We start from the raw sequence: 21,103 nt of genomic DNA, 5'->3' as shown, positions 1-21,103 counted from the left end.
TTTGCCTGCCTTTCATTATGGTTGAAACAAATCAGTGTATTGTTGCGGTGTGTAAATTCTGTCTAGTGGTCTGATTTTCCTTTTCGTAGTCCCAAAATAGTGATCACTTTGAAGAAAGGAGTGCCCTCGCAGTGGGAAGTACTAACAGATCTTTGTAAATCGCCCAATAGCAGCCAGTGCAAGGAAAATGCGCACGAAACTGCTGTTGCTGTCTTTAAATTCAGGGTCCATGTTGTTTATTTTCAACCAAAGCATGCTACATACCTTTTCAGGTCAGCGTTTAGTTTCTCCTTCCGGATAAACATAGAAATCTGTTTTCATATCGTGTATGCAGGTAGAACATTTCCTGAACAGGCAGTTTGGGTGGTGAAGCGAGGTTTTGCTTATCGTCCAACCTTCGAGTCGTAATTTAGAACAAAGAATTTTTAGTTCCTCTTGTTTGCTATAAAACTTCTAAGCCCGACAAACATGAATGATCGTTTCAGCTACAGCAGCTCGCTTTGCAGAGTCGATGAGACGTGGTCTTCTCATCTTCGCAACTGGATCTTCACAAGTATCACGTGCATCGATTTGAGGACGTCAAGATCTGTAATCGCAATTATTGTGTAAGTATTTTCTATAAATGTCATATTTTTCTTACTTGGAAAGGCTCGGATTTCTTACAAAAAATGTCATAATTCCTCTAATGTTAAGTTCGGAACTCAAATACTTCATCTTCTCATTGCTCTAGTGTGCTTTTTAACACAATCAGCCCCATTAAGAATGTGTCCTCCTCATTTTTAGAACGTACAACAAGCAAAGTTTTCAAACAGAATTCATCCTCATCTACGTTTAACCTTTCAGTACATACATTTATGTTTACAAAGGCAGGCGCCAATATTATTTCTTAGATAATACCCTTATACCTGTCCTACTACCCATATACTCGTCACTACGAAGTCGTTTGTTTTTCTGCACTTCATAACTGTATGTTTCTGGACGGCGCATACCTTTCCTACTAGAGTTAAAAAACTCTAGTAGAGTCAATACCACTTTCAGAGGTGGATGAAGACGTTGTTGCAGTAACATCATCAGCAAACAATTGAAACGTAGAACTACCACAAAAAGACGACAAAGTAACACGCTTTTGAAACATCTAGAATAATTACTACATCAATAACTTATTATTCATTTACGTTTAATGAAGGATATCTAAAATCAGACGCCAAACATTAAACACAAAACAGTAATCTGATGCACTGCAGACACGAGATTTCAAACCAATGAACAACAGATACGAACATGAATTTATCACGCGCCCACAGCTTTGAGGGTGCACGAACTTGAAATTGGAATATTTTACTTCTTCAAACAAGTGAATATTTCCTAGTGCGATTAAACCAGTAAATGACTGGTTTTCGTTAACTTTTTATGGTTCAAAATGTTCATCTATATGCTAACACGCGGTTGGTGAAAGTAAAAAACAAAATCGATTTTTTTTTGCGCTTATTCCCTGATTCAGACTACCAATGCAATTACAAACATTACTTTTTCAGTGCTCTGAAATTGTATAGAGGTAAGAAGTGAACTCAGGGACACTAAACATTGCTTAAATATTTAGGGATATACTAAGTATCCATTTAACACTGGACGGACACGCGACATCTGTAATTGGGAAGAAAATGGGAGACTTAGGTTTGTTGGCGTGGTGTAAAAAACTGCAGTGCTAGATAACAAGACGCTACTGCGACCAATTCTAAAGTACAATTTCAGCATTTGAATTTCTTACCATTTAGGCATACACTGGGGTTACAAAAAGTCATGGGTTAATGATATGAGGATACACTCATGGCGGTAGTGCCGCGCATACAAGGTATAAAAGGGCAGCGCATTGCCAAAGCTGTCATTCGTGCGGAGGTGATTCACGTGAAAAGGTTTCCGACTTGAATGTGGCCACATGACAGGAATTAACACACTTTGAACGCGGAATGGCAGTTGCAGCTACATAATTGAAGCTAGGCGCATGGGACGTCCAACCTGATTTTAGGGAAAATAAGTGTTGCATTACTTATTGGACGCCTCTCGTACTTGTCACCAGGAGTAAAAAATAAAGCAGTTGGAGGTTCAAACTTGAAAATCTTCTGAAACTTCCTGGCAGATTACGACTGTGTGCCAGATCGAGACTAGAACAAGGAATCTCTGCCTTTCGAGAGCAAGTGCTCTACCAACTGAGCTATCAAAGCACGAAAGTCTCCTGTTTTTCTGTCACTGACGGGCAACTCTGATCGAAGTCAGCACCCTCCGCTTCAAATTCCAGTTGTTAACGCGCATTTCAGAATATTCGCGGAATGTTTTTACTTATGTTGAGCGTACCAGACTGAACAACTCTTGCACTTGCAGAAAGGTACCACGAGACTGACAGCATTGCATCAAACTGCAAAAGAGGGTGCGCAGGATTTTCAAGGGTGCCAAGAAAGTGACGCAGACGCCGAAAAATGTGGATGTAATTTCTTTTTTTGGGGGGGGGGGGGGGGAGGGCGGGGTTGGAGATAGTAATTTTTGGGGAGTCGTCAGTCTTATGGCTGGTACGATGCCGCCGCTATTTCCTCTCTTGTTCTTAGCCCAGAGCAATATTTACACTTAACATTCTCAATTGTTTGTTGGATACACTCCAATCTCAGTCGCTTCCTACATTTTTCGCCTGCAAGTACAATGGAAGTCTTCACACGTGTTTTACCATTTCATCAATTCTGCTGATTAGCGTTCGCTATACATTCCTTTACTCGCCGGTTCTGCAGAGAACCTCCTCATGTCTTATCAATTCACGTAATTTTCAGTGATAAGAATTTAGTAAAAAGATAAGAAACAACGAAAACGAAAAAACATACATAACGTCACCTTCAACAGGAATGATAGAACGTCGACATTAACACATCAACGGCAAGGTTCCATGCAGGTAGATGTTGAATCCAGAGCGACAGAGTCGATCAAAGCCCGAAAAAAATACGCTAATGAACCTGAAACTGGACACAGTTTGTCGCTGCCTAACACTGCGAAATGTAATGGACCGGACACACCCTACTGCCCTGCATTCACAAAGGGAGCTATTCGAGACAGGTGAATTTAGTCAACTGTCCCAGTGGCCTCAGCTTCGTGAAAACACAACCGTTGACTCACAAACCAAACTAGTTGAAGGTGAGCAGGCGCAAGTAAGACACGACACACTATAAAAAAATAAAAAGTATGTTCGTTGTTAACATTGTTTGCGATGGTTAGCAATTTAAAGCTATGGCTGCGCATATATCATGCCTTTTTCGTCCTTTTGCGAGCCACTTGTTTCCCGTCTGTGTTTTGCATTCTAACGCCTGACCTTCATCCCACGTGGACAGTTGCCAATCTGTTGTGTGGTTTTCTTGTTTGTAAACACTTCTGTAGCATACGACATTCTATCTGTTTATTTTGCAGTGAGAATTCTAGAGTGTTATCAACGGAAGAAATTGCGAATTTATGTATCTTGCGCTTGTGTACCTATCTGCATTTGTTTAAGAGGAGAAGTGTGTATTATAATTTATTCATATGTGTCTTGTTCTGTTCTATCGAGAAGTCGTTGTGAGGTTGTTCTGTTAGCGGCGACTCGAGATGTAAGCTGTTTGGACTGTCAGTCTTTCATCATATTTCTATTAATTTAAGTTTTAGTATAATTTCTGATGTTTGTCTATCATCCAATATTTTTGATTGGTTACAGTTTTGTGTGTGTATATGCGGAAATTCCCCTTGGTCTGTGGTCGATTTCGAAGAGATTGTTTTGAGGATCTTGATGCTCTTTTTTGTATCATCTTAGAGATCTTAATTTTTCTTTTCTATAGTTTTTCTTTCTTTGGGTAGTGGTTTTTTCAAACATACCTACCTCTCAAACGCATTTCGAATGTAATCACTTCTTGCATGCTTTTTTTTTCAGAAATTCGACCGAGACCATCAGCTCGACAATCATGAACAGAGACGCTCTACCACCAAACTTTTGCCCGTACTGAAAATGGGTGCTCAATACGCCAAGCATCCAAGGCTATCGGGTTTTCCAAGACTGCCTTAAGAAAACATCTAAAAACTGGAAAACGAATGAGTATCTCGGCCGATTCACAAAAATTTTTCATTGGAGGAATAGTGCAGCTCTGCATTTCTCTGGATACGCGTTTTTGTGGTCTTACCCCAAGATCATTACATTTGCTATTTGAATTGGCCTTGTTTTTGCATTTATTTATTTGTAATCCTCTTTATTTTCATCATTTGGGGGTAAAGGTACTTACTGTCTACTCTTTGCCCTGGCACGTGTGTTCTTACCCCACTGCGTGGGATAAGAGTATGCAAAATTATTTTTAGGAAAACTGCTCTAATGACAATGACAATGAAACTATTACACAATGTACCCAGATGTGAGACTAGGTACTGCATGCGTAATTGATGTAATATTGTTGCGAGTTTTAAAAATATGTCGTAAAACCAAGAAATATACTTTTACCCCCTCACCCCCGCACCCTAGTTACCTGTTAACATGAACGATAATAGATATATTTTAGAAAAACAACATTCATAATACCAGCAATTGTACTGATGAGTAAAGGAATGATAATGAAAATGAACAAAATGACTGATACACCGTTGTTTTGATTATTATGGCAACCCTAAAATTACATTCATCTCAAAGAAAGAATGATTAAAAATAATAAGAAAGTAATATTGGAAGACTTGAGCGGTGGTTATACTGAACGTGAAGGAAGAGGCAGAGACATTAGGCTACAAGAATTGTAGCAGTCAGAATGGACCTAATGAGGCATACTGAGTTAAATGAAAGGATAAATAGATGGGTATGGATGAAAGGGTAACGTAATGGGAAAACATATGAAGACAGCGTAGGCATCGTATGACAGGGACGCAACTATGTGAAGCACATAAAATGAGTTTTTGGGTAATTTTTGTTCTGCAGATGCTGTTGACTGAGGTGCAAATATTGATTGTTGTTTGAATTATTTTCTTGGTATATTAAGAAATGGTTGCTGAATGATATGGGTAGACATGTAGGGAGCAAAGGAATGAGTCTGTGACACGAACCGTTATAGATCCTCTGTGGGGAATATGTCGTTGTTGTCATCCTTACTATGGCTAATGTGGGACGTTATTCCGCAAATATTACGGTACATTTTAGTATAAAGAAGATAAGGAATACTATGCATTGCGTATGTAGTAAAATAGTAGTGTGTAGGCAACGCGTAATCAGTTCACAAAAGACTTGCAGTACAATGTGTGACAATGTTAAAGTAGAGGAGTCTCTTTTTGACAGTCAAATACACTTTACTCAAAAATTTTGAGGTATGACACGCCCATAATTTGTAAATGAGTAAGTCTATTAAAATTTCAATCAAAGAACATTTGAGCACCATACTTCCCAAATGATATTTCTAGACTGAATATTGTTCGTATACTAAATGACATTTCTGGAAGTATATTATCCGTATTTGCAAACGTTATTACTCAGTTATTCGTTCATCGCTGTTTCACGTGACGCTTTTAGTCATCTTCAGAGTATAAACAAGTAAATGATTGTTATAATAATTATTTTCTTAACTAAAAGAATTTATTGAGTCGTTTGGATTTTGTTTTCAAAGTCTTCCATATCAACATTTTCAGGTTAACTTTCATTGTTTGGTAAAAAATTAGATCCAGCTGCAATTAACGAGTAATAGTTAGTTTATCTACAATATGAACAGCGTTGTTCGAAGTGTTACTGCAGGGCAAAGACAATACTTGTATTAATTTCTGTAGAATCTTTTTTTTCGTGCCATTATCCATAATTTCCAATAATGTTGTTAATTTAAACTATTTGTTGTTTTTCCATTGTTTATATCTATGTTGATAGAAATTGTTGATGCGTATGTTTGCCAAGATTTCGAGCAGTGGAGCTTTTGTTAGAAACCCCATCTGATGGCGTTATTCCTGTGACAGTATTAAAGCGGAAAGTGAGACAGTATAGTTGTGATCGAACCTTGTAGGAGAACACACACTGTCGGAGAGAACCGAACGTACTGTTCGCAAGAGTAGCGCGCATTGGTGGGTAGCTGTGTGTGTGACAGAGCAGAGAGTGTAGTTATTTCTTCCAGCAATGTGAAAAGTGGTAATTTAACCTTATGTAAGATATTTCGTCCGTTTGCTTTGCATAACTATGCGCTACGCAAATGTGCAGTGATTATCAACACACATCTACATTATTTTAAAATGACATTCGTAATTGTGACTGTTCGTGACTCAGTCTTCTGTTCTGCCTTTCACTCTTCGCGGTTAAGAAATCGTTACTCACCTTAATGTAGTGTCGCATGCAGCGGCTGTACAACAGGTGAGGTGGCCGTTGAACGTATCAAGGTGTAAAACGCAAAAATCGAATTGTTTACATCACAATCAGGTTTCTGGAAGTGGACAACGACACGAGACACGTGGTGAAACGTCGACTTCACTTAAATAACAACGGAACTAATATAGTTTTTGTAAGGTTGTCGTAGCAATTAGACCTAACCTGTGACATTGTTATACCCCCGTTTTGTCTTCAGAGCGGAGTAGTTTTTGTTCAGTATCGTCGTATTCAAGTGGTGCAGATTATTTCACTATCGGTGAATATTCGATAACAAAAGCGGGAGCTCTACATGACAGCTCAGTAAGATAGGCGTTCTGTCCGACATGATGCCAACGCAGGAATGAAGCACAGATCTAATTTCTGCATACATGTTTCAGGAAAGTAATCGAACCAGTGAGTCACAAGTCAGGAATTTTTCGTGACACATTTTCTCGCATTAATCGACTTCCCTACGGGATCAACACACGGTGTGCGTATAAATTCAGCTAACCCAGTACTTCGTCTCGAATATGAAGGTCCAGAGAAAAGTGCAGTGACTGCAGGAGCAAAGTAATTAAGCGACTCACGTGTTTTCTGTCCCAATCACGATGCAGTGCAGGCGGGATGAGTATTAACAAAGGACATGCTCACAACAATGTGCTCACATTACTGTCAGCTTTCAAAGACTATCGTATTTAATAGAGAATCTGACATCAGCGGAGATATTCCGTAACGGTTTCCAGAGGGGAAAAAAATTAAATTGGGCCAAAGAAGGGAAGCTTAAAAAAATAATCCAGTATTATTTTCTTGTTGGACGTCATTCGTTTCTTCATAATGTTTGAAACTTTCGTACAATAACGACGAAATTTAATACATACGACCGCGTATATGTTCTGAAAGATGAAGAAGCCATGATCAATCATGACCTGAGTTCAAGTACCGCAATTCTTTTTTATTGTTATTATTTCTATACTTGGTGGAAAGACTATTACAAGGAAAGTTCTCCAGCCATGGATTCACTGGGAAAGATCGTTATTAACCAATAGAAAGATTAATTTTAGTTTTGAAGTTCATGGAATTCGATTTTATTCATAGTACAAGCGACTTGTTACTCTCAGCAAATTAACTGATGGCTTGTATCCCTCAGTCAGGATCAAAAAGGCCCAACAACCTCAAAAGCTCACACTTTGCAGCTATGTTACAGAGATTAAAAAAAATTTCGAGGACAAGAAAATGCTTGAAATCAAGCTTTTTTGATTGAAAGTCAAATGTACTGTTTATACTAGGAAAACAATTGTCTACCTCATCAACAATATATACCGCCGGATTTGCGCAGATGTTACGAACACCTATTCTCATGACCAATTGCTGATATAAACAATAACACTACAGACGAAATTTCTTTGAATTTCACACTTTCAGCCAGTCTTTTTGCCAAATTTATTTCACTGTATTAAATTTTCGTCATGTTGCTTTGTATCATAATGATGCCAGGACTTTTTTTACAAGAATGTTGAAAATGTCGAAGTTTTCGTAATAGTGTCATGTTTGGTTTTCACCTGGAAAATACAGATGAAATTATATTTAGATCATAAAGAGTCTGACTTCCCTGAAAGTAATTTTATTTTCGTTCAAGTATTGTCCATTGAGTGCTAAAACAAAATATACTATTTCAAACTTTTTTTAGAAAGTGGTATTTGAACTCAGATTCAAATTTTAATGTGTCAGATGTGCATATGACATAGACAGAATTTATTATCAGTTTAGAAAACTAACAAAGGTTTTTTATCTCCTATAAAATTTAGGAAAATGTACTCGTATCGATTCTGATATCACCTGTTCAGTTGGTTGTAGCATCTGACTTCGTTCTTTCTGATACAAAACACTTGACTTACTCTCCATCCCAATTTAATTACAAAAGTGTAAACACACACACACACACACACTATACAAGAGACTTTGCAAAAAAGACACATAAGGAGATGGTGTTGTGCAATCGCTGGCTGCTCCACAATATTTGTTGTAGAATGACAGTGACATTAAAAATAATTTATGATTTTTAGTCTTATCATCTTTCAGTGGGCATAATTTGTAACAAGCAAAACATTAAAATATTCGACCTGATTTAGTAGCTTCTATTTGTTTCAATCTCGTGAGCTTTCATATCATTTAACGTCCTCAAAGGTGCAGTTCAGGAAAGGTGATGGAAAATATTTCATCAAAAAGGCAAAAATCAGAATAATTTTAAACTTGTTTATTAATTAAATATAAAAAACAAAAGCACTCTTACTGTTCGCTAAATAGTTGTTTTATAACAGTGTATTAACTTCTGTTATAGGCATCAGTAGAGATCGAAGGACAACTGCTATTAACAGTTTCATGAAAATAGAACAGATGTACGGTTTACAGGCAAGGATATTCAAATTACACGACTTCTCAGGTCATGCACACTGATTAGCTTAACTTCTGAATACTGCTGATAGAATTTTAACACTCACAATTTAGCTAATATTACAGAAATCGTGATTTTTTACAGAAACTGAAGGAAAGAGTGCACAAATACGACATTTTGCAATAACATTATTACAAATAACTATAAAAAAGGAACTATAACTATATATCACAGATAGTCTACATTTAGACAAAGAACACGAAAGTAACCATGTTTTATCACAGCAACAAATTTACATACACGAAACGAGTGTAGGGTTACTTCTACCAAACAAGATCTTTCTTCATGCAACATCTCTCTCCATTCTGTTTAAACTTTACAGTACTGTCTACACGAAAACTTACTGGTTAGCCTTCACTATACCCACTACATGAAAACTATCTTTGTAGTTCGTTGCAAAGAGCGTTTTATATATGTAGAATTTTGCGAACATGGCCAGCACCTCAGAAAAGAGTCCGGCAGTGTTCAGAAATGCCAGTGCAAACGAGTTAACGTATTATAGTCAAGTATTGAAAAGGTTTTAGTGTTTGTTAATCGTGTGAGCTGGTAAGGAGGTAGCACAGAAGGATATTATAATATCAGTTCCGTTGTTATTATTATAGTTTTAAACTACTCCTTACGCTTTAACACTTGATACGTTTTCTACTCCATTTATTTACACGTGGGTGGGTGCTAATAGGCAATTTGCAGTGAACAATTTTCATGGGGCACTGGAAAGGTTAACTGCAACAGTCTCTGGCAAAGTGCAGATACACTTGCGTTCGGTCGTGCAGATTCCTTTCTCTGGTAGCAGTTAGGAGACTGGGCGAGAACAGAATGAAGTGAGTGGGTTGAAACAGGAACGGAAACAGGTCGTTCTTCACGTCGATTGTGGAATAGCTGCCAACACGAGACAGTCTTCTTTGTACTTGGGGGGGATCAGACGACGGGTGGAAACCGACACGTCGCCTGCGATGCCTCGGAGGGGCGTCGCAGTCGGTTCCATGCTCTACGTCTCCCGAAGAAAGCGACGCCGGCACCAACTCTGCGAGCACCGGCAACGGGTTTCCAAGATACTCGTGCACAGGACGCACGTTGTGCAGCTTGTGCCCTGCCAGAGTTGCGATCCCGCCGCCGCCAGCGGAGAAGCGCGTTCGCGGGTGGCGCTCGAGTCCGGCGCCCTCTGCCCTCTGCCGGAGGCCCGCCTACGCCTCCTCGTCTTCGGCGACGGCGGGCAGCGGCAGCGCGGCGGGCGACGCCGACCGGGAGCTGAAGGCGTGCAGCCAGGCGTCCAGGTCGCGCGCCGTCGCCGCCACGAACGTAAGGCTGGCGTCGGCGGCGTCGCAGCCCTTGTGCCGCACGCTGAAGGCGGGGGCGGCGCCGGCGCCGTCGCCGTCCAGGCGCGACAGCGTCGCGTGCCGCAGGTTCACCACGCCCAGCGGCCGGCACACCTTCTTCTGCGGGAACACCACCGCGAAGTGCTCCAGCGACGTGCGGTACACCTTCACCTGCAACATCAGCGGAACGTCAACCGGCGCTCTAGATACTAACGTAACACGCCCAAACATCGTCCCTGCTCCTAATTTCGTCGCCCTAGGAATTTCCGGTGTCCACAACTGGTGATATGTATTTAACTTTGACCTCAGTCCACAGTTTTGTTGAGAACGTCTGCTGTGTGCAGCACGTTTAGCTTCTGTGTACGACGGTATACATCTTTTTATACTCAAGTGAGTTAGTGCAGCAATCAAATTAAAAGCCTGCTGTTCCTAGTGTGAGCACTGGTTTGCGTTCAAACATTGGGTTTCATTTCAGTTGCGTATTGCACTTTCTGGCGTGTAATCGCTGTTGTCTACTGTTTGGTCTATGTTGTCCTAGGGGCCATGATGATAAATGCCTAGGATGTTCGCAGGTTCGTCCCACTTGCAATTTCTATTTTCAAAAATGGTTCAAATGGTTCTGAGCACTATGGGACTTAACAGCTGAGGTCATCAGTCTCCTAGAACTTAGAACTACTTAAACCTAACTAACCTAAGGACATCATACACATTCATGCCCGAGGCAGGATTCGAACCTGCGACCGTAGAAGTCGCGCCGTTCCGGACTGAAGCGCCTAGAACCGCTTGGCCACCGCGGCCGGCAATTTCTATTTTCGTCCCAGGGACGAAATTCGGAACTGTTATTAAAAATTCACTTTATTTGTTATTTACAGTGATTATTTTACTTTTTCATCTACCCACACGTACAAATTCGTATGCGAGACATGTTTATTAGGCTGTAAATAACTTGAAAACATTGTTCAATCACGGCCTTCAAGTGATTTATAGTAGTGAAAGTGTTTGGCAATGTTATAATGGAAAAATACATTTAAATTAATTGTATTTTTGGGAAGTTACATGGGTGACACAATTGCGAACACTTTTTTTTGTATTTCTGTCTTTAAAGCGCTAACGTTTATGTTGAAAACTGGCCTTAGTATGTTATAAGACTTTAATTGTATTGTAAGTTGCCTACAAGCAGAGAATAAATTCAGGACTATATACACCAATTTGTAGTGTAGTCCTATTAATGTGATGAATTCAGGACTCTTATACCAATCTGCAGTCTAATCCTACTATGGTGATGAATTCAGGGTTATATATCTACCAATTTGTACTCTAATCCTACTAAAATGATAAATTTGGGCCTCCTGCGTTACGGTCAAGTATGGTCAAGGCGATCTACACTCTCTCATGAAATGTATTCGCAGTTGCGAATATGAACAACCGTTACCTGTATAATGGAATGACGACAGTGAAAATTGCCTCTGGATCACAGGGCCCTGGGTTCGATTCCCGACTGGGTTGGGTATTTTCTCTGCCTGTGGACTGGGTGTTTGTGTTTTATCCTCATCATTTCATCATCACCATTCGTGAGAGTGACTAGATTGGACAAACCAAACATCACCATCATCGACAATAAAAATTTGTGCCGATCCGGGACTCGAACCCAGATTTCCCGTTTATCACGACTGGTGGCGGATGAATACGATATTGCAGCGCTAGGGTTGTTAAGATGGGCGGTGCAATGTTTCTTTCGGACATATACTGCAATATCGTATTTATCCGCCGACACCGGGCAAGCTAGTTTCAATTAAAGTTTCTCTCCTGTACCAGAATACCCATAATGGATGTACAACTGCAGGTTGTAGACACATCGTCGACGAGATATGGAAGTTTAAATCTGGCCTTGATGTGTGCTCGCGTGATGGTAAGATGACCGCTCGCGATAAGCGGGTAATCCAGGTTCGAGTCGCTGTGCGGTACAAATTTTCATTGTCATTATTCCATTACACAGCTGATGGTGGTCCATATTCATAAATGTGAATATATTCCCTGTATTTCATAACGGCTGTAGTCGCCACAGAGCCTGTCCCTTTGGACATGCATGCATGTCTGATGGAACATTGCATTAATATTAAACACTTTTTTTTAGCATTTAAAATTTGCAGAATTGACCTTTGTGTATAGCACAAACTTAGCAATTAAATAGTTTTCCTTTGCTGGCATTCTTATTACGAGACTGCTGTGCTTGTAAGGGTTACGTTTGGGGGAAATTGCAAACGTAACAAGGTTTTGCGTAAACTTAGAAAAAGTCTTTTTGTGTTTCATTTGCCTCACAAGTAAGATGAAACTACTAATGTTAACGAAGTAAAAAAAAAAGAAAAAGGACTGACTAAGCCCAAAAGGCAAGAGGATATTCAGCTGAGATTGCGTATGTAGGCCAGTTTGAGGTAATTTCCAGACTTGTTAGATCACAAATGTCCTATATCAAATCGTTCGTCTCGACGTCCTCTATACTACTGTGATCAATGTGATAGGTTGTAAACAGTTGTCGTTCACCCTCAGTATGCACACAGTGTTTCAGATAAGTTACTATTCTCTGAATCTTGCGAATAGCAAGTTAAAGGAATATTTATTTTATTTATTTATATAGATAAGCACTGCTCCTTCTGCGGAGTTATGACATAGAAAAAATTAATAAATACATAAATTATTTCAGATGCACTGTCAATTTAGGTTAATGGTGACTAAATAGTTTCGAACGTCTCCTTTCATTACTGAATCTTTGTGTGTGTGGTTCTGACATAAGTACTGAAATAACATTCATACATTTGCAGCTATTCACACTGCTCGAACGTCGAACACTGCACGTCCTTAATGCAAGCGCCTACTATACATTGAGTCATCTTCCGCCAAGAGCCTCAGGTCTCACGAAAGGTATCAACGACGGTATCAACTTATTATCGAGACACCATCCGATGTTATGTTCTGATTACAAGTCAAACCTCTGCACACAACTACACGTACATGAAGATGTGACATACTAACACGTGAAATGAAGACACACGGAGAGGCGCTAGCAGTGTTCACAGTTCTGCGGAGTATTCATTTCTTGAACTGAAGCCTACAGTTAAATGCATCATAATACGACGTCCCAACTATCAGAGCAGTCATATTTTTATATTGTGAGCGCCCTTCAGTCTCTCTTCATGTCCTGCTATGTTCGTGCTCATGAACGTATAGTTGAATAGAAGTTTGATTTGTAATTTTGTTTCCTAGAATTTCACTAGCTCATTTTTTATTCTTTCTAAACAGACCTGGTGACGACTTGCTAGCAAGTCGAAATCGGTAACGTTATCACCATTCGTGTAAACTGTGGCTGATGTGTACAACGTAACAATTTTACAACACGCTCACTGGCCGTTTATCACTAAGCATATGCCTACTCTGTATAAACCGAATTTATTTCATTTATAACAGCTTTTGCGTTTCTTTGTAAGTTAAAATCCGCCCCAATAAATTAATTTAACCGACAATTAAACTAGTGCTGTTCTAGTACATAAGCTTAGTATTGGTCCTTCCCTATACCTAATTTTATGTCGTGTAAAACGGTAAACGAAATGTCTGGCGCAAAAAATAGATCAGAAAATACAAATGTGTCACAACCTCTCTGGGGAAAGGCATGTTAAGAATGTTCCCCACAGCTTTGTCAAAGGTGAAGGAACGTAATTCTGGCAAACGATGGGAGGCCTAAATGAAGATGAAAGTAATGACAAAGTGTTGTCATTGTACTACGGCCAGTCCATTGGAGAAGTGCATCAACAATCCGGCAGGGTTCGTCAACCCCTCAACAGAGCTTAACAGGCAAGGCATACGGCTGCCGTAGAAGACTGGTGTGGTACCCAGGTCATTACCTCTTTCCGTTCCTTCCCCCAAATCAACCAACCAATCCTTAACCACTGTTCTTCACAGGTTGTATAGTGATAATACAAAATCTCACCTCAAACTATTGTATTCGCATCATTTAATAATATTTTTTTTTTAAATTCCGTATAATCAAGAACATGCAGTGTCAAAAACAGGGAGACATCTACATGTTATGCCACAGATCCAATAATGTGTATCGATTACGAATCTTATCATCTGGGCTTTTGAAAAAACTGTGAGCGAAGACTTCAAATAAAATCGTCTGGATATTCCCAGGAGCACTGTCGGCTGTTTGCGACAATATTACGATAAATAAAAAACTCTTCTTATTAATTATTAAGACTGAATCACCTCACCGTATAGGGATCGCCTATGTGATCTTTCGTCGGAGACTGTTCAAGCACGGGAATCCTTTCAGAACACTCCAACATAATAAGCAGTCCTATGCACTTCACTTCACGTAAATTGTGGAAGTTTGTAATGCAAGCTCAAAAAGAAGTTCGGTTTCAACTCGGGAATCACTACCGAACTGTAGACATTTTACAAACAAAAACTTTTAAACGTTGTGTTATTTTTCTGTTTGTAAACTTTCGGTACTATCGTGATATAGAATGAATTGTTCACTCTGCAGAGCAGTGTGCACCGTTTTTGAAACTTCCTGGCAAACTACAACAGTGTGTCCGGCGGGGAATCGAGAGCGGTTTTGTCTCGTCATAAAACTTACAACTACATGCTCTATTAGCCCGCATCGTGCATCAATGGTGATCCATCTCATCAGTTCCGCTACTGAGATTATCTTGAGGAGCGCCCCTCATGTGTAAACGGTCAAGTCACTCAGAGTGTTCTTGAACATCCCAGTAGCGGTACCAGACAGCTGTGATAGAGAACATTTGAATCATGAAGCAACCTAATAGCTCAAACTTTTAGGTTAGGAATGCTATGTTGTTGTACGAAAGTTTCCGGTCTCTAAACAATAGTGGAAGGTTCACTTACTGTCGGTGCAAATGGCGTCACACTGAATTGCAGAACAAAACACGAGCAGCGACTTTTAAATTAGAGAAGCAGATCACAGGCGACCTACCTGTACAGGTTGCGCACGCCTCTTGTCCGGCCCGATCATGGTCATCGGCCCGCTCATGGTCTCGGTACCCCAGCTGCGCTCCACGCTCCAGCCTTCGACCTCTTGTACCGGCATGTCGCTGCTGTTTAGCAAAGCACTAATCGATCACGGACGAGTCGATGTTCCGCTCCTGATGCCAGTCGCAGACTATGCCTCTCGGCAGCACCCGCGCCGCTGATATAGTTCCGCGCGCAGCGCCGAGGCGACCGCCCGGCGAACTACGGCGCATGCGCCCTGGATCCCGCGGTAAATCCCTGGCCGCGCCTGTGACGCAAGAGCTGGCTGGCACGGGCGCACTACGAGGAAAAGATCTGTTGCTGGCGACAGGTGGAGGCGAGTGCGCTTTCCTAGTAGCGGCGGCGCACAACAAAAGCTGCCCTGGTGCCAGCGAGGGCAGCAGCCATTGTCTCCCTGCTTGCTCCTGTCCTATTTCTCGTACACTTCCCAGCAGCGCACGGCGTAAGTCTCGCGGGAAATCTGACGGGACGCAAAAACTTAGGCCTTCAACCACTAGTGTCCAGTTACAAAATGAAATTTTTTGGTTTAATTTTATCCAGTTTTTTTTCGTTATAAAATAACATTTGCTGTTCCCATTCACGATTTATCATTATTTATTTTCGTCGTGACGTCCTTTTAGTGTCACACATTGACCGTCAGTTACACAGTTGACAATCGACTGTAAACTTTTTGAAGCGGAAAGCAAGAAATTCTAAAGACACCAAGAATAATGCAGCAGCTCGTACACCACAGACAAAAATGTCATCATATATTAAAACCGCACTTGATAACGGCAATTATTTTCCGAAACACGTCATGCCGAAAGTAAATAAATAAGAACGGTTGCTGGGAGAAGAAAAATGTTACTTTAAATCAATAGAACCACTCATTATATCCATTGTGAAAGACGGACAGTAACTGTGACTTAAATTAACGTTGTTTTGGAGATATGACATGCAACCAGTCGCTTTACAAATTTGATACGGTTTATTGCATTATTAACTAGTTTTCGAGGCACTGTAGGTTCATCAACAGATGGTGGTGTTATAGGACGCACTTGCGTCCATTATCTGGTTCAAATGTCTCTGAGCACTATGGGACTTAACATCTGACGTCATCAGTCCCCTAGAACTTAGAACTACTTGAACCCAACTAACCTAAGGACATCACACACATCCATGCCAGAGGCAGGATTCGAACCTGCGACCGTAGCGGTCGCGCGGTTCCGGACTAAAGCGCCTAGAACCGCTCGGCCACAGCGGCCGGCTCCCTTTATCTACTCTTGTAAATTTCTTATTCTGCAATTTAATGAATCGCATGTCGGAGACTGCGATGTGGCAAAGTGTAGTATCTAACATCCTCATCCTCTTTGAACCTGAGGTCACTAAGGGCACCCAAATACTGTGTGTGTGTGTGTATGTGTGTGTGTGTGTAAGTTGGCTAAAACATACGTTATCGGGATGAACTTGTCGTGGATACCAAGATGCAGTGCAATGTAAGTATCCTAAAACATAACAATCAGTTTGTTTAGCACACATTTCATTAATTTATACCTTAATTTCCGTTATTTTCGCCAGTACCAACGACCCTAGTTTCTAGCTGGAGATGATCCGGAAAATAATGTTCCTGCAACACCTCCATCTGATGATGAGCCTCCAGTGGCTCGAAAGTTAGTTAATTGTACAATAAATCGTGTCAAATCCCAAAAGCGACACGTTGCACATCACAGTGACATAAATGATCACTAAAACCATTGGTTTTTCGGTAGTACACATCTCCATCTACATCTACATTTATACTCCGCAAGCCACCCAACGGTGTGTGGCGGAGGGCACTTTACGTGCCACTGTCATTACCTCCCTTTCCTGTTCCAGTCGCGTATGGTTCGGGGGAAGAACGACTGTCTGAAAGCCCCCGTGCGCGCTCTAATCTCTCTAATTTTACATTCGTGATCTCCTCGGGAGGTATAAGTAGGGGGAAGCAATATATTCGATACCTCATCCAGAAACGCACCCTCTCGAAACCTGGCGAGCAAGCTACACCGCGATGCAGAGCGCCTCTCTTGCAGAGTCTGCCACTTGAGTTTATTAAACATCTCCGTAACGCTATCACGGTTACCAAATAACCCTGTGACGAAACGCGCCGCTCTTCTTTGGATCTTCTCTATCTCCTCCGTCAGACCGATCTGGTACGGATCCCACACTGATGAGCAATACTCAAGTATAGGTCGAACGAGTGTTTTGTAAGCCACCTCCTTTGTTGATGGACCACTTTTTCTAAGGACTCTCCCAATGAATCTCAACCTGGCACCCGCCTTACCAACAATTAATTTTACACGATCATTCCACTTCAAATCGTTCCGCACGCATACTCCCAGATATTTTACAGAAGTAACTGCTACCAGTGTTTGTTCCGCTATCATATAATCATACAATAAAGGATCCTTCTTTCTATTTATTCGCAATACATTACATTTGTCTATGTTAAGGGTCAGCTGCCACTCCCTGCACCAAGTGCCTATCCGCTGCAGATCTTCCTGCATTTCGCTACAATTTTCTAATGCTGCAACTTCTCTGTATACTACAGCATCATCCGCGAAAAGCCGCATGGAACTTCCGACACTATCTACTAGGTCATTTATATATATTGTGAAAAGCAATGGTCCCATAACACTCCCCTGTGGCACGCCAGAGGTTACTTTAACGTCTGTAGACGTCTCTCCATTGATAACAACATGCTGTGTTCTGTTTGCTAAAAACTCTTCAATCCAGCCACACAGCTGGTCTGATATTCCGTAGGCTCTTACTTTGTTTATCAGGCGACAGTGCGGAACTGTATCGAACGCCTTCCGGAAGTCAAGAAAAATAGCATCTACCTGGGAGCCTGTATCTAATATTTTCTGGGTCTCATCAACAAATAAATCGAGTTGGGTCTCACACGATCGCTGTTTCCGGAATCCATGTTGATTCCTACTTAGTAGATTCTGGGTTTCCAAAAACGACATGATACTCGAGCAAAAAACATGTTCTAAAATTCTACAACAGATCGACGTCAGAGATATAGGTCTATAGTTTTGCGCATCTGCTCGACGACCCTTCTTGAAGAATGGGACTATCTGTGCTCTTTTCCAAACATTTGGAACCCTCCGTTCCTCTAGAGACTTGCGGTACACGGCTGTTAGAAGGGGGGCAAGTTCCTTCGCGTACTCTGTGTAGAATCGAATTGGTATCCCGTCAGGTCCAGTGGACTTTCCTCTATTGAGTGATTCCAGTTGCTTTTCTATTCCTTGGACACTTATTTCGATGTCAGCCATTTTTTCGCTTGTGCGAGGATTTAGAGAAGGAACTGCAGTGCGGTCTTCCTCTGTGAAACAGCTTTGGAAAAAGGTGTTTAGTATTTCAGCTTTACGCGTGTCATTCTCTGTTTCAATGCCATCATCATCCCGTAGTGTCTGGTTATGCTGTTTCGAGCCACTTACTGATTTAACGTAAGACCAGAACTTCCGAGGATTTTCTGTCAAGTCGGTACATAGAATTTTGCTTTCGAATTCACTGAACGCTTCACGCATAGCCCTCCTTACGCTAGCTTTGACATCGTTTAGCTTCTGTTTGTCTGAGAGGTTTTGGCTGCGTTTAAACTTGACTGCTGGATAAAGAAACAACATAAATTTTTTCACTGAGGACGATAGTACAACGGTCAAGAGCGTACCCAGCGACAGGCATAGAGGATAGCTGCGTAACATCCCCCCCAACATTCTCAAAGAAAGAAAAAAAAAGACCATAGTAACTGAACTTGCTTCCTCTTCCGCTAAGTAAAGGCCGTATTAGTTGAGTGTCAGTTTAAAGAAAATCAAGACATGCAATGGGTATCAACTAGTAGCAGCTGTACTCAGCGCTATCTGCGGCGAAATCTCAGAACTATTTCATCATTCACCATGAAACAGACGGATGAGCAGTATTCAAGAATCGGTCTTGCAAGTGTTTCGTAAGCCACTTCTTTGGTAAACGAATTCTTTTTCCAATTAATCTCAGGCTGCCATCTGTTTTTCCTATCATGTATTTTACGTGATGATTCAGAGTTCTACCAAAACAACCCGACGCCTGTCACAAGGTGTACCTGGTCCGGGCGCGGAAAGGTCTCCCACAGAAGTTGGGCCCCTTCCTGCATTACGGAAACACACGAACCGCCGTACTGTACTTTCACTCTGCAATGAATTTTCACAGGTACACCGCGTGGTGAACTGCAGTCATATTTTCTGGTGTGCAGGCACGTTTCGGAATGTTTTTTGACTTGTTTAAAACAGATCCTGTCTGATGCTGTTTTCGAACTAAGCGTTGCATGGCACTCTTTGCTGGCATTTTGACAGCGCTGAACTTCTCAGCAAACAACTGACCACACCGTTTCCGCTACTTTTTTGTCACGTAACTTTCCACGACGAACACCCGCCGCTCCACTGTAGGTACCGTTGTCCCCTTTGCACTGCTCCACTCACACTGACGCAGCCCGCACTACAGTCTTAACCGGTGTGGATCACGTGGCGGGCGTACAAACGGTGTGCATGTCACGTGTTGTGGTTATATGCATACATCCACCTCGAGTCGTATCCACTCGTCCGGGCCACTTTTATTTGCCTCATCCCGTGTTAATGATTGGTGATCTGTGTCGCGTGTAGCTTACGTTACGCTCTACTCTCTTTCTCATACTCTTTTATTCTTTTACTGACCTGTTGTGAGACCACACAATATATAATCTTGAACCATCGTTCTAACTCACTGTATCTCTTGTAAACATGTTGAACCAGACTTACTGTACCTAATAAACAAGCTCAGTCTGCTATCTTAGGACTTAAATACTGCAGACTATCTGTTGTATGTAAATGCCTGTGAGAGATCGAAAGACCAAGAAAGAAATTTAAAACTTCGACTCCCGATAGGAGACGTAGTTTAATATGGTAAGGGAGCTTCATTACAGTGATCACTCCGCTGCAGAGACAAAAAATCGCTGTCGATTTCAACTTACTACGAACTTCCACGTGGTTTATCTGCGTAGAGCCTGAAAACAAACGATATTTGCACATTATTAGCAATAAAATAAGAAATTAAAATTAGAAGGAAGGTCAGCGTTGGCCGTAATTTTGATTATTTATTAACAGCAAAATCGAATTTCGATCACATAATGATCATCTTCAGTGCTTTAGCGTACCAATTAAAGCTCGTAGGCACTGGTACGCTTTAATTTGTACGCTAAAGCACTGAAGATGATCATTATGTGATCGAAATTCGATTTTGCTATTAATAAATCACCAAAATTACGGCCAACGCTGACTTCCTTGTAATTTTATTTATCATTTGGTCGTTGTGCACACAGCACTCTATGGAGTCGCCAATCAATAAAATACGAAATGTTTTCATCTCTTGTGTAATAGACCTTGACAAGATAATGATTATGTAGTGTAATGGATCGAACGAATCTCTTTTATGCAAAGTGCACCACCTCAGAATTAGCTAAGAACATTTCGAAAAGACAAGCTCAAAGTTATGACCCTCCCCAAGCTGTATCTCTACTGTTCTGAATTCTATAAAAGCAGTGCTGTTCGAGAAACAGCTCTAATCTACTCTGTTCAGTCACTGCAAAATCAGTAGCAAAATGGAAGTGACGCACTGTTTTAACTACACATTTTTTTTATTGCTTTTGATCAACACGGTTCTGTGTCCTGCAAAAAGAATATACTTGTTAAAAATATTGCTTCTTAAAGTGTGTTGCTTCTTTGTGCTAACGGCCTATGAAAATGTTGAGAGTAGTGTCCGCGACAGGTCGCTTGCGGACACCGCCTACTGTGCAGGCAACCCGCCACGCACATATCGGAGACAACCTCGGCAACAACACACTGTTGCGCGTGTCTTCGCGAAAGACGTGACCAACACTTTCCGCGTCTACATCTATACTGCGTA

At 41.2% G+C, this 21,103-nt stretch overlaps 1 protein-coding gene and 1 long non-coding RNA gene across 2 annotated transcripts; one reads left to right on the top strand and one right to left on the bottom strand.

Moving 5' to 3' along the window:
- The first annotated feature begins 497 nt into the window (after positions 1 to 497).
- Positions 498 to 4,630, top strand: LOC124622669. Its single transcript, XR_006980672.1, has 2 exons — positions 498 to 605; positions 3,938 to 4,630. It is a non-coding gene; the product is annotated as an uncharacterized LOC124622669 (long non-coding RNA).
- Positions 4,631 to 8,597: 3,967 nt separating this feature from the next.
- Positions 8,598 to 15,342, bottom strand: LOC124622423. The gene is made up of 2 exons (XM_047148116.1): positions 15,117 to 15,342; positions 8,598 to 10,297 (listed from the first exon to the last, which is right to left on the bottom strand). The coding sequence occupies exons 1-2, from the start codon at positions 15,228 to 15,230 to the stop codon at positions 9,995 to 9,997; spliced, it is 417 nt and encodes a 138-aa protein (XP_047004072.1). The 5' UTR covers positions 15,231 to 15,342; the 3' UTR covers positions 8,598 to 9,994.
- Between the last annotated feature and the right edge of the window lie 5,761 nt (positions 15,343 to 21,103).

This window comes from Schistocerca americana, chromosome 7, assembly GCF_021461395.2.
Source record: "Schistocerca americana isolate TAMUIC-IGC-003095 chromosome 7, iqSchAmer2.1, whole genome shotgun sequence".
Classification (NCBI taxonomy): domain Eukaryota; kingdom Metazoa; phylum Arthropoda; class Insecta; order Orthoptera; family Acrididae; genus Schistocerca; species Schistocerca americana.
This window is presented reverse-complemented; position numbering and strand designations above follow the sequence as displayed.